The sequence below is a fragment of the Brassica napus genome, chromosome A1, assembly GCF_020379485.1.
Source record: "Brassica napus cultivar Da-Ae chromosome A1, Da-Ae, whole genome shotgun sequence".
In the NCBI taxonomy this organism is placed as follows: Eukaryota; Viridiplantae; Streptophyta; class Magnoliopsida; order Brassicales; family Brassicaceae; genus Brassica; species Brassica napus.
In genome coordinates, this window is record NC_063434.1 from 11,758,043 (window position 1) to 11,771,279 (window position 13,237).

General features: G+C 31.1%; 1 protein-coding gene across 1 annotated transcript; it reads right to left on the minus strand.

The window, feature by feature from the left end:
- Positions 1-258: 258 nt before the first annotated feature.
- Positions 259-1,380, minus strand: LOC106376393 (36.4 kDa proline-rich protein-like). Its single transcript, XM_013816467.3, has one exon. The coding sequence runs from the start codon at positions 1,323-1,325 to the stop codon at positions 450-452; it is 876 nt and encodes a 291-aa protein (XP_013671921.2). The 5' UTR covers positions 1,326-1,380; the 3' UTR covers positions 259-449.
- Positions 1,381-13,237: the final 11,857 nt, after the last annotated feature.

Consider the following 13,237-nt stretch of genomic DNA (forward strand, 5'->3'; position numbering starts at 1 on the left):
AAAAAATATCAGATTTCTTAAGCTGTAAAGATACAAATCTAAGAAATTGTAAAATATTCATTCATACAATCAATATATGTACAAACCATAAACCAAATATTTAGCAACTGAGTTTCTCTCTAGTTCTTTTGATTTCGACGAGATTGTTTTACCTTTGTTCTCAACATTTTACTAGCCTTAACATTTTTCTTTAGCTTTGTAGTTGAAAAGTTTAAAAGACATATGTTGATATTGAATGACTCTTTCATTACACTCCCCTTAAAATTTAAAATTCAAATAGCATTATTCAAACAATCACCTTACAATTACATAAAGTTTTCTTTTTAACTTAGATCAATAACAAAAAATAAATCCTTCTTAATCCATGTTTCCCCAATCGTAAAACATCAGAAGAACCTAGATCTTGAGATCTCACCATTTTTCACTGTATCAAAAGAAACACAAAGAGATCAAGCCAAGAGAGAAGTCTTTTTCTGTGGAGCAGGACACTTGAAGTCACGAGGTGGAGTCTTGCCACAGTCGACGAGAAGCTCAAGAGCAATGGGAATAATGAGGTCGATGTTGAGAAGCTTCGCTCTAATGGTGGTGCAAAGACAGACCGCTGCGTCAAGACCCACTAAACCGCCAAGAACTGGGCAACAAGTTGCCTTTGCATAGCTTTTTCCTAGTCCGATGTGAATCAAGCCGCCAAGCACGTCCACACACGCGCCTAGCTTCAGTGCGTCGATGGAGCACGTCTCCGGTTCAGGCGTTGGTGCCGGAGGTGGAGGAGGACACGGAGTTGGTGGAGGAGGCGGTGGCGGACATGGCGTCTCTGGGGTTGGAGTTGGCGGTGGTGGCGGGGTTACGACTGGTGGGGTTGGAGTTGGCGGTGGAGGAGAAGGCGTAGGAGATGGAGTGTACGGAGGTGGTGGCTTGACGGTGGGCGGTTTTGGAGTGTAAGGTGGAGGGGATGGAGTGTACGGAGCTGGAGGCTTGACGGTGGGCGGCTTTGGGGTGTGATGAGGTGGCTTGACGGTGGGTGGTTTGGGAGTGTGAGGAGGTAGTTTTGGGGTGTGATGAGGTGGCTTAACGGTGGGTGGTTTTGGAGTGTGATGAGGTGGTTTTGGAGTGTGATGAGGTGGTTTGACGGCGGGTGGTTTTGGAGTGTGTTGTGGTGGCTTGACAGTGGGTGGTTTAGGCGGTTTAACGGGATGTTTGGGAGGTTTAACGGGGTGTGGAGATGATTTTGGAGGGTCACTGCAGTCACAAGCGTAAGAGACGGCGCAGAAACCAAGGAGGAGAAGTATCAAAAAGGAGAGGTTTTGTTTGTGAAGAATCCCCATCTTGAGGTTTGGTTAGTGAGGAAGTGATGAAGTACGTTAAAACTATTGAGTCCTCTTTATATAGACCAAAGGAATTTTTAAGTTTTTTGTTTTCTTTATATTTTTGTTTTCATTATCGTCGTCCGTGATGATATGAACGTGCCAAATTGCTTTGTATGAGAGGGTTGAAGTTGGACTATAATATAATGAGAAAATAATATATCTCATTTGGTCGTAAGAAGTAATAATGGGTTTCCTTTTATTCAAAAGAAAATAAACTAGGTACGACGGGTTTCGTCAAGCTTTCGACAGCAAAAAAAAAAAAAAAAAAGGGTCTAAACCTAAAACCTATACCCTAAACCCAAATCCTAGACCTAAACTCAAAAGGTAAACTTTAAACCTAAACCTCAAACTTAGATATTATAGGGTTTGGGTTAAAGTTTACGGTTTGAGTTTGTGGTCTAAGACTTGGGTATAGGGTTTAAATTTATAGTCTATTTTTTAGGTTTAAGATATATAATTTAGATTTAGGATCTATGATAAGGGTATAGGGTTTGGGTTTAGGAGTTTGGATTTGGATTTAGAATTTAGGGTATATGATTTAGAATTTAAGATTTAGGGTTTAGGGTTTCGCTGGAAGCGATAAAGTCGCTAAAATTAGCGTTTTTATTTTTTGTAACTATTTTTTATTTAATTTAATGTTTTTTTAATTAATAATATATGTGTCACTTTGATTGTTTTTAAAACGTGAGGTGAATTTAAAAGTTTACCCCCTAAGATGAACCTAAGTTTTGTTCTTTTCTGAAACCACAATCATAAGAGCATTTACGTTGGGTGGTAAAACACCCTTTCAAATATCTCATATATAAAATATACATATTTAAAATATAATAATTGAATGAATATTTTTTAGATGACCTAAAATTTATGGTGAAACACATTTTTTTTGCCTTATTACTCATCCTAAAATTTTAACTAATTCACGAAAATGTCATTATTTATTATTATTTTTTAAAAAATGTTATTATTATTCAAACATCTTCGTCTTCATCACCTATTTATGATAATGTAGTTATCAATACCACCAACCACTGTAAACAACCACAATCAAGCTTTAAATGCACTAGAAAACAATTTATACATTTTCTTATTTTATTTCTTACACACACACACATCTGTTTATCTTAAATATACTCTGTCATTTCATCCTAAATACTTAAAATTTTGGATTTCAATATTACATTTTCATTAGAGTTACGCATGTTTATTATTACTCGTGTTTTATTATTCTTGGTCAATAGCGAGTGAGTATCAAAAACTCCTATATTGGATATTTTTATTCTTGGTACACATAAGTATGTTCTATTTTTATTCCAAGATTTTGGTCAACCCATTGGTTTTGAGAGCATACATTTTTAGAAAACTTCTCCAGAAGTTTTCACTAATAAAATCAAACATGGCAAATTGCAAAAAATAGTCCACGCAGATACTTTGCTACTAAAAAAAAAATTCTCAGTGAGCATGCTCACAACATATTTTTATAGAAGTTTTCTATAAAAGTTAAATTTCTACAAAAATTTGGTCAATTGGAAAATTAACATAATTGTCATAGAAAATTTCTAGAGAAGTCTTCTCTAGTGAAATCAATATATATCCAAATATAAATGTAACCCAATAATTTACAAAGAGATGAGAAATTCATATATGTTTGTTGTCTTTAAATTCAAAGAGATTAGAAATGTAAAATTTATAAGATTTCAATTTATTTTCCATCAAAATTTTTTTTTCAGAATTTTATAAATTAATTTTAAGATTAAAATCATGAGTTGAATTCTTGAAAAATCTTCTCGTATAATATTTCATTGTCTTGCGAATAATTCTTATGATTATAACAGTAAAATTATCAATAATTTTTTTGTTCTATTATAAAACATAACTGTAATTTCACTATCTTCTTAGGTTACTTTTACATTTGATTGAATTTGGATGTATTTATTGAATCATTTTAGTAAATTGCCCTAATTAAATTTGATTTAAGAGAAAAACAAAGACAATAATAAAATACTTATGTAAAAGAAAATTTCATGAATATCTCAAAAATTCAAATTACACAATCTTGTCATTCTTTCTCTTTTCTTTTAAAATTTTTATTTAAAATTCCATCATTATATCTTTACTGAAAATATGCTAAAGTATCATTCCTTTTTTATTGCTCCTTCGATTACTGGGTCCACTTATTTCTGACAATTTGAAGTTGTTTCTTTGGAGTTTAGCCTTTTTGTCTCTACCTATAAATACTGTAGCTTAGATATAGTCCATAACAAAAACACGAATAGAGAAAAAGAGAATCAATATTACCTAGGTCCAAAGCTACAGTGTATTTTAAGTGTAATCAATCTCAAAATAATGATGATGACAGTATTTGTATCCCTTATATACTAAAGCACAAGTCACTTGGCGAATCAAAAACCGACACATGGAATTTGTTTTTAAATAAAATAAAATGAAAAAGTCTGACTCCACTTAATTTCTCTTTTATATAATTTAAATTCTTTTTTTTATGTAATTCAAATTATGTGTCTACGGTTAATGTTTAGAATTAGTTAGAAAAAAAGAGAAAAAAAGTTAAAATGTATCTGTTTAACCTTTTCTCAATCAAAGCCACGATCACCACTTTTTCACATAAACTGCTTACACCTAATTCAAGTGAACTTTAAAATCATTTCATCAACATATTTTTTTTTACAAAGCGCTCTTCGTTTCACACAAACATCAACAAATTTCTTTATAAGCTTCACTAAAACCATTTTTCTGAAGTGTTCAATTTTGATGTTTACGAGCCACAATCCAATTCATGCTTTCAGCCGCTTTACGAGCCACTAAAACCAAAATTTCTAGAATTCACAGGTAAACAGAAAATCAAGCATCAATCTTTGTATTGTTCAGTTTTTTTATTATTATTTCAGTTTGCTGCAGACATGTACGAGAAGAAGAAGATCTAAGCAATGAAAGACAAGTTTGGATGAAGTATGTTCTAGAGCTTAAGTTGGGGGAAGTTGGAGACAGATGGATTAGATAGAGAATTAAATAGAGTTGCAAACCATTTGACCATTCAGAATTTCAGGTAAACAATATTTTTTTTACTTTTCAGTATTTATAAAAACAATTTTTTTTTTTACTTTTCAGTATTTAAATATATATTTAATTATATACTTGGATAATAATTACATTATTGCTTCTATACTAAAGAATTATTGTTTTACACCCTTCCCCATCCTCTTTACAATTTTGAAATTTGAGACACTGTTATTTAGGTTCATACAATATTTGACAAAAGAAAAACTTATTCTTACTGAAAAGTATACATGATTAATTAAGAGACAGTAAAATTAATCCATGCGTAGCATGGGCAGTAACACTAGTTACTTACTAATTCAGATGTGTGCTCCTATGCACAAACGAATGCTTATATTATATTCCATCCGTTTCACTAAGGCCCTCACTGGTGACTTTTTTGGGAACACGAAGAATGAATAAGAAATGAACGTATAGGAATAAAATTGCAGGAATAAAAAGGAATGCTGGTTCCTTATCAAATTTAACAAGAAATGCTTTTGTTCAATATTTCTCTACAAAAAAAAATGGAGAGGAATAAGAAGGAAAAACTATTTCTTGTGAATGATGATTTTTTTTTAGGAATGATAAGGAATTCAGTGTTCACTTTCGTTCCTTGGTCACCATTCAACGCCTAAGATAGATTTTTTTTTTTAAAAAAAATTTGTTTCACAAAGATGTAATTTTTGTGTTTTCTATGAAATCATTGTAAATTTCAAGAAAATTAATTGACTTTATTGAATTACTATTGGTTAAAAGTTATTAAAAATTGAAAATTACAAAAAATAATGGATTTATTATGGTAATTAAATGTGTTTTCTTAATATGTGTAAAAATACTAAAAACATCTTTTTGGAACGGAGGGAGTATCCCTTATATATTAATTAAGAAACATTACAACCTTTAAGTGTTGCTACATGTCATCATCAGAATGAAATTCAGAATCCTTAGAAAATATGTTTGTCCTATTAAGTATATATTATACTTTTCATTAAACTAATCATAAAATTAATTAAAGTGTACAATTACAATTTTCTTTTCTTTTCTTAAATAAAAGCTACGGAATTACCAAATACGACTAATATATGTATGACAATTAGTGATTCTAATAATAAAGATTTGATAACAATTTATATCTCATCCATCGAATTTGTTTAATTTTATATTATTAAAATAAATTAAACAATCAAATTAGCTATAAAATTAAAATATAGATTTTTTCGTATATGTTACATTTTGAATTTAAAAAATAACGACAAAATTACTAAAATTGTTAAAATTATTATGTTAAAAATTAATGATCAATGGTTTAACATCCCTTATATATTAATAGAGAAACATTTAAAAAGTTTAGAACCTGTAGCTTGTACTAATTAAAAAAGTGTCATGCTGAGTTGTCATGTAATTGGAATGTTAATTTGTTTACGTGGCGGCTTTTAAAATCAATTGAGAATTTTGTTAGTCAAAAATTAAATTGCTAGGAAATATTGTATTATATAGTATGTACATTATGGACCATTCAGTATTAAAATTGAAATTTATTATATATTATTTCCTTAAATAAAACCTACAGAATTACCTAATGTGATTATGATATATATAGTAATTAATGATTTTAAATAATAAGGATTTGCTAATAATCTGTATACTTTCTATCATTTTTATTTAATTCTTTATTATTAAAATAAGTTGCACAATTACATTAATCATATATTAAAATTTTAGATTTTTTTTTTGTATATGTTGTATTTTAAATTTTTCAAAACGAGTATAAATTAGTAAAAAACTGTTAAAAGTCTCACATAAACTTTTGTGATCAATGTCAAAGTTTTTTTCTATAATAAGATACAATGATAATAAAATCATATAAATAAATAATTTTATTTTATTAGGTGTTTATGTTAATATATATATATACATCATATCGTTTAAATTTAATTATATATTATATAAGATATGTAAGATTGATTGTTTTAATTTATTTATCCTAAAATGATTGCGAATAAATAAGAGTGGTCATTTGATTTATATGTGCAAGCCAATTTATTACATAATAGTAACTGATTTCTTAGTTATTTAATATATAATTATTATTTTATTATTTTATAATATGCAGAAAAATATAAAATAAATAATAAATATAAAATATTTATTCTGCACAAGACGCAGATCTTAACCTAAGTATGTATCTCTTTAATAATTTTGAATCTTAAATATTTTCTAAATCCCGTACCAAATTAAAAGAAAGAAATGAGAATAAACTCAAAAATCAATATTTATATCGAGCAATAACCAAAATGACACAAAAATGAGAAAAAATATCAAAGATAAACAGAATTGGCACGTGAACGTAAACTTCTCATAACCATAATTAAATTTTAAATTGCTAAATCATGATATAAAACCGAGCTGACATAGTTTCATTGTAACCAAATAGTAGGCATGAGATTTTTTGGCCTAAATATTAGGTTTTTATGCGGTAAATATATTTGTGACCTAAAATAGTTTTAAAATTGAGATCAGTTCATTTGTAAACAAATTATGTAATTAACAAAATAATTAAAAAAATTGTTTAAGGGCCAAAAATTTTAATTTGATCAATAATATGAATTTTATTTTCTATACGATATTTCTTAAATAATTTTCATATAAATTTACTCTGTATAAGGCGCAAGTCTTATCCTAGTATAGTAGTGTTTGCTAAGACTTAAGAAAATAATGTTATCGATTAAGGTCATTCTTTTTGCAACTACGTAGTAGATTTTTATTTAGCTGGGATAAAACGTTCATCACAAGCCATTGATTTGAAACAGAAAATAAGATGAATTAACTGTACACCTTAAGTAATAACATGACTGCGTTTAATTTTGTCATCAGTTAGCATATTGATTTAGCGGTCCTAATATTTTCTTACCTTTTTATATTGTGGAAGAACCGTAAGGTTTAAAGGCTTCTACACCTAGGTCTGGGGTTCGAATCCCAGACTATGCAATTTATTGCACAGATTACAGGAAATCCAGGTTTCAAGTCCCGGAGATAATAAATCAGCGTAAAAAAAAAAACTCAAAGGCAAGAGACCTACCAAAACATATAAAAATCATACACCAATTTATTTTGTCCATTTAAACAAAACTTAACTATCTGATCACTTTTCCTTGGACACGGAAATTAGTATACAAGTTCATTATCTTTTTATTTTTTTGGTAAAAATATTAAAATTATCATTACCAATTTTAGTTTTTGATAGAATACAGAGATCACAAAGAAACAGAAAATTAAAATGCAACTAAACAGAAGCTCTAACTGGAAAAACAGAGGAATATACAACCGGCTACAAGACCAACACGCTGAACACATCAGACTTGGTACATTTCGCTTGCCGCAAAAAGATGGCTCGCTGTGAAAACGAGATCTTGAGCCCGGTAAAATTGGCGTACCCGATGAACAAGTCTTTAAGATAAGATCCATCTAAGAACAGCTCGCTAATGACCTCCTAATCCGAGTCCAACATGAATAGACTGGCAGACCAGAGACCTAACACACTCGCTAGACCGCCGAGCCTTATTCAAAACAAACACGAACACATGCTGTGATGGAGACAAACCTGAATAGAACACTTCAGAGGCCGCTAAAAGAAAAAGAACGACCTGCTGAGAAAACCAAAAGGCCGTCCAAGCACTGGGATGACCATTCCTTAACCAGGTGACCTCACCGTCCACGCAACCGGCTGACCCAACCAGCGCTACAAGCCGACGACCTGATCCGAAACAGAACACTTGTCTTGGTCTTTGAGCGCTTCGGACCCGTCTAAGACGAAACGAAGCAAAGCCACAGAAGCTCAACCAGATACATAAGAGAAGAGAGCAAAGGGAGAGCACCCTCATGAGACGGAGACGAGAAAGCCATAGACGACAAACCTTTACCACACCTCCGAGGATGCAGACGCAGAACCACATGAGAACGATAGCCACACGACCACACAAACCCTGTGCACGAACCGACAAGCAACAAACTTGCCGTCTCCCATGAACGAAACCAGCCCGCTTGATGACACAAGACCCTTGCGTCAGCAAGACGAAAAGTAAAACGCACCTCTCCACGTGAAGACAATCTTCGGATACAAACCATCGAGAACAAGGAGAGAGCGCACCAACACAGCACGCGCCTCCACCACACAAACACACCTCCAGATCTAAAAGAGAAAACTAGATCGAAGAAGGTATTTACCCTAAAAGCCGACTTCGAACGCGCACGCGCCACACTGCCTCACTGAATCTCCAGGACGGAGGCCACCAACCTCGGATCTACAACCCCCCGGAGCAGCTGCAGAGGATCCCGTGGCAGAGCACGACCCAGAGGCCCGAGCATATCGACAGCACAAACAGCAGAAGATAAATCGGAGCAAAAAGGAAAGAGGGAGAGGAGAGGAAGACGCCTCCGGCAACCACGCGCGCCACCGCTGGTTTCGATGGAGCAAGGAAGCTTTAGTAAATCACTGCCGGAGGAGAGAAGGTGGAGGAAAGTTATAAGAGAGAGAGGGTTTTCCCAAGTTCAAGTTCATTATCTTATCATAACTAAATTGTAAAATAGCTGTTATCTGTACTGGAAATTAGTATACAAGTTCATTATCTTATCCGGTTATCTGTAGTGGAAATTAGATATTCTAAGTTTGTAGCTTTTGAACCCGAGGTGTTTAATATTTTTCATGCGGTACCAGTTTACCACATTTGTGTGGTTAAAATGAGATTATAAGCTGATTTCCAAGTACAAAGTTAGTAGGATTCCGTGGATGGTTAATTTTAGTGCAAATTTGCAAACTATGATGGCCCTCGTGGTCGTCTTACCATACTCGCAAGATAACCATTTGTTACGTTTTAACCAAGTTAAGTTTTCACTAGCGTTGTCACAAAAGCTTTCATTAATATGTCAAAAGATAACATGCAAGAGATGTTAGACTGTATATGGAATATTCAACTATTCAAAATCTAACAAATTACAAATATATTGAAAAATCACCGCGGACTCATTTCACCCAGTTCATAATTATTGTGTTTATACTAACTAGGTCCTTTTCTGCGTTACGCGCAGATAGTATTTTGTTTTTTTTTTTTCATAATTTTGTACTATTATGTCAATTGTTTAGTTTTATAAAATATTATGTTTTTACTGTAAATTTGGAATTAAAAATCTATTTTCCCCTTGCTGTAAAGTAAGTTAATTTTTTTGAATCTTACCACAACACATTATACATGAAGAGAATATAGTTGGTCTTTATATTCTTATTTGGTGTAATATTGGAAATTTTGATGGTTTGTTTAAATAGTTTTTTTTTAAATTATATATTTTAGGATTGACTTTCGTGACTATATTCTATAATTGTCTAAAAAAAAATTGTTTGTCCCATATACACATCCACATAAATATGGACTTCTGATAAATTTGTTCATTGGGATATTTAGTTTTACTTTCAACTTTATTCTCTTTTTTGGCACCCTCATGCTAGCTTGTCGGGCTAGCCAACTTTGTGCAAAAGGGTTTACAAAAGCTGATCGAGATGCGCGTGATCGGACACCTTTTGCTAGGCTATTCGTATAGAATTTTAAAGATCTAGGAATATAAGCAATAGAAAGTTCAGAAAATTCTTTGGATACAGCTTGTATTTCGTCGAGCTCCGAGTCCAATGCAGGCCAATCTTCCTCCTTTTGAATGAGTATAACCAGTTGTTCACAATCGATTGAAAGACCATTTCTCTGTGTCCAAACTTCAGTATAACTTGCATTGCCCATAGAAAACCTTCAGCTTCCGCTTGCAGTGGTGATTTGGTGCGTGTATATCGGTCCTTGCTCCAAACAGCATGAAAGTCACCATCCATTAACACAAAACAGAGTCCAGATATGTCTCTTTCATTTATCCATGATGTCTAGCAGAAGCGTTTCTTTGCGGAGGAACAGTTATGTCCGTTACCTCAACTTCCATATCAATCGTCATAATCTCGTCTATACGTTGAGCTATCCTCCAACACTTTGCTTCAATTTTATTTGCTAATGGGAAAGACATAATTCCTACGACACTATTAATCATTGTTTTTTTGTAACACTGATACGGCAAACTTATGTTTTATTTAACAAAACTCTTATTTTAATTTTGTATTAAAGAATCAATCATATTTTATATTATCCATTTTAGTAAATTTGCTTATTTGTCATGTTTTTATTAGATTTTAGCAAAATCATTGATTTATTATTTATTTTTAGCTAAGTCACTAATTTATTAATTTAAAAAATACCCTTAATTAATATTATATATATATTAAAAATGAATTTTATTTTAGTAATATTGAATTTCTATTTTATATTAAAATTTAGTTAGTTTTTCTTATTTGTCATATTTTATTAGGTTTTAGACTTTTAGATAGGTTATTGATTTATCCTTAATTTCTAACTGATTCGCTAATGTGTTAATTAAAACAATACCTTTAATGAATTTTATATATAATTAAAAACGAATTTTATTTTAATCATATAAAATTTATATGTTATATTAATATTAAATAATTGATTCTAAAATAATATAATAAAATTATCAAAATTTTTAAAAATAAGATAATTCTGATATATATTTTGTTGCTATCTGAAAACAATATTTTTATTAAAAAAGTTAAAAAGATACAAAAAATTATAATTAAATATTATTCAAGAAAAAAACATTTATATAAATATATTTTCTAAATTAGTTCTAAGATATGAGTGTTTTAAAAAATTTAACACGAAATGTTTAGAACACGGGATTATGCTTATGAGAGAGTGGCTCGAGAATGGGCTTCGAGATAGGTCGAATGAGTTCTGAAAATAGCTTCTTTTTTTTTAATTCAAGTCTAGTCTGGATGACATGACATCTTGGTTGGTTGACAATATTTTATCCATGTGACATGACTTAGAAAAGAGGAATTTAGTCCATTTTATATAGTAGGATAAACTGATATTACATTTATATAATTAAATCTTGGTTTACGTTCTTTAGACCTTTTTCCACGCTCCTTTTAAGATCTTAGCTTCCCACGAGAAGTGATCGAGTCCGTGATTGATGACTATCCTTGGAATTATTTTCATATCCATAAAGTTGTCCTGTTATGGCATAGATTAAGAGTCGTTAGCACTTAGCAGACACAATAATAATGAAACTGATAAGTAAATATAAAATAGTGATAAGTTAGCTCAATCAAAAATATTTAAAAATATGTTTTTAATGTGAAAAATGTATTGACGCGGGTACAAGGTTGCGACTTGCGGGTCGATTTGGCGTGTAGTAAAAATAGTGTAACCCGTGAATCTGCTCCTTTAATTTAAGATTTTTTTTTTTTGTTTTGTCTTTTCAAATGAGAGTGTGATAATGTCACGTATAGGAAGAATGAACCGTATATGAGTGGGAATTATATTGTATATATACAATGATCACAATTCACGTACATGGATCGCATGTGAGCAGACCATTGTTAATTTGTGCTGAAACCAAGGGCCAGAATATAAGTTATTAATCAAATCCAAAATTGTCGAGATTAACTTCATTTCCAAATCAGCGTGATGAAGACAGCCCATCCAAAGCAAAGAACTAAAGCCGAATCAAGTTTCATTCGAAGTAGAATATACCAAGCTTTGTTCTAATAAGATGTTTCAATTAGTTGAACCAGCTCTAGCGGAATTGGTATCTGAAGATGTTGAAATTCCCCTTTATCTTTATATGAGCTAACAAAAAGGCAGTTTTTTTTTTTTTTTTTTTTTTAACATAAGAGAAACCAAAAGAAAAGAAACAAGATCAAATTTGCTTAGAAGCATAAGAGAAGACAAGTGAAAGTCAAAGACAATATGAAAGGATCCAATTCCTACTACCATCAATCCATCCACAATCAAATGTAAGAAATTTAAGTTACACACTGCATCAATTCATTATATTTTGAAAACCTCTTTGATTTTTTGTCTTTGTAAATTTTGTACTCAAATCACTTTGTAATAAACTAGATTGTTGCTTTCATTATGTTTTGATTTTCTAAGTTTGAAAATTCAGCCAAAGGTCATTGCATAAAAATCATTATATAAGGTCCATTTGTAACCATGTAGATTTTTACATAATCAAATTAACTTTTTATCGTTCTTTTTTTGAAAAAGAAATTAAATTGTTTTCTTCAACTTGAGTTCTCTGACAAACTTGAATTCATACGTATACTTAATTGGGACATTACTACCTTGACTAGAAAAACTAACGTTTTATTAAAAATCTTTCACAACTTGCGTGATATACAACAATATATCCACCCATCATCCTCAATGCTTCCAAAAAAATCCAGCTCAATTTGTTAGAGAAGCTCGGCCATTTTGAACCACTCATCAAATAGAGCAACCAACATTTTATTCCATCAATTCTACATGCCTTGAGACAGTCTTATGTTCATATCTTTCACATATTGCATTTACCATAATAATTCGATGTCATTTATTTCACATATTAAATATAATAATTTTACGTGTTTAAATGAAATTGCTCCAATAATGACAAGAATCAAATCTATTAACGATTTTTTTTTACATAATCAATTAGATATGAGCATTCACGTATACGTTCGGATACATATTGATTTTTATGGGAATCGAGTTTTTGGATTTTAAATTAAACTATATTTGGATATTACAAAATTTTCGGACATTGTTCAATTTGGATACTTTCGGTCCGGGTAAGTTTGTATGACACTAAAAATATCTAAATAACATATATGCTTAAAAATGTTATTAATGAATTTATAAAAATGAAAAAAATCAATCCCCACG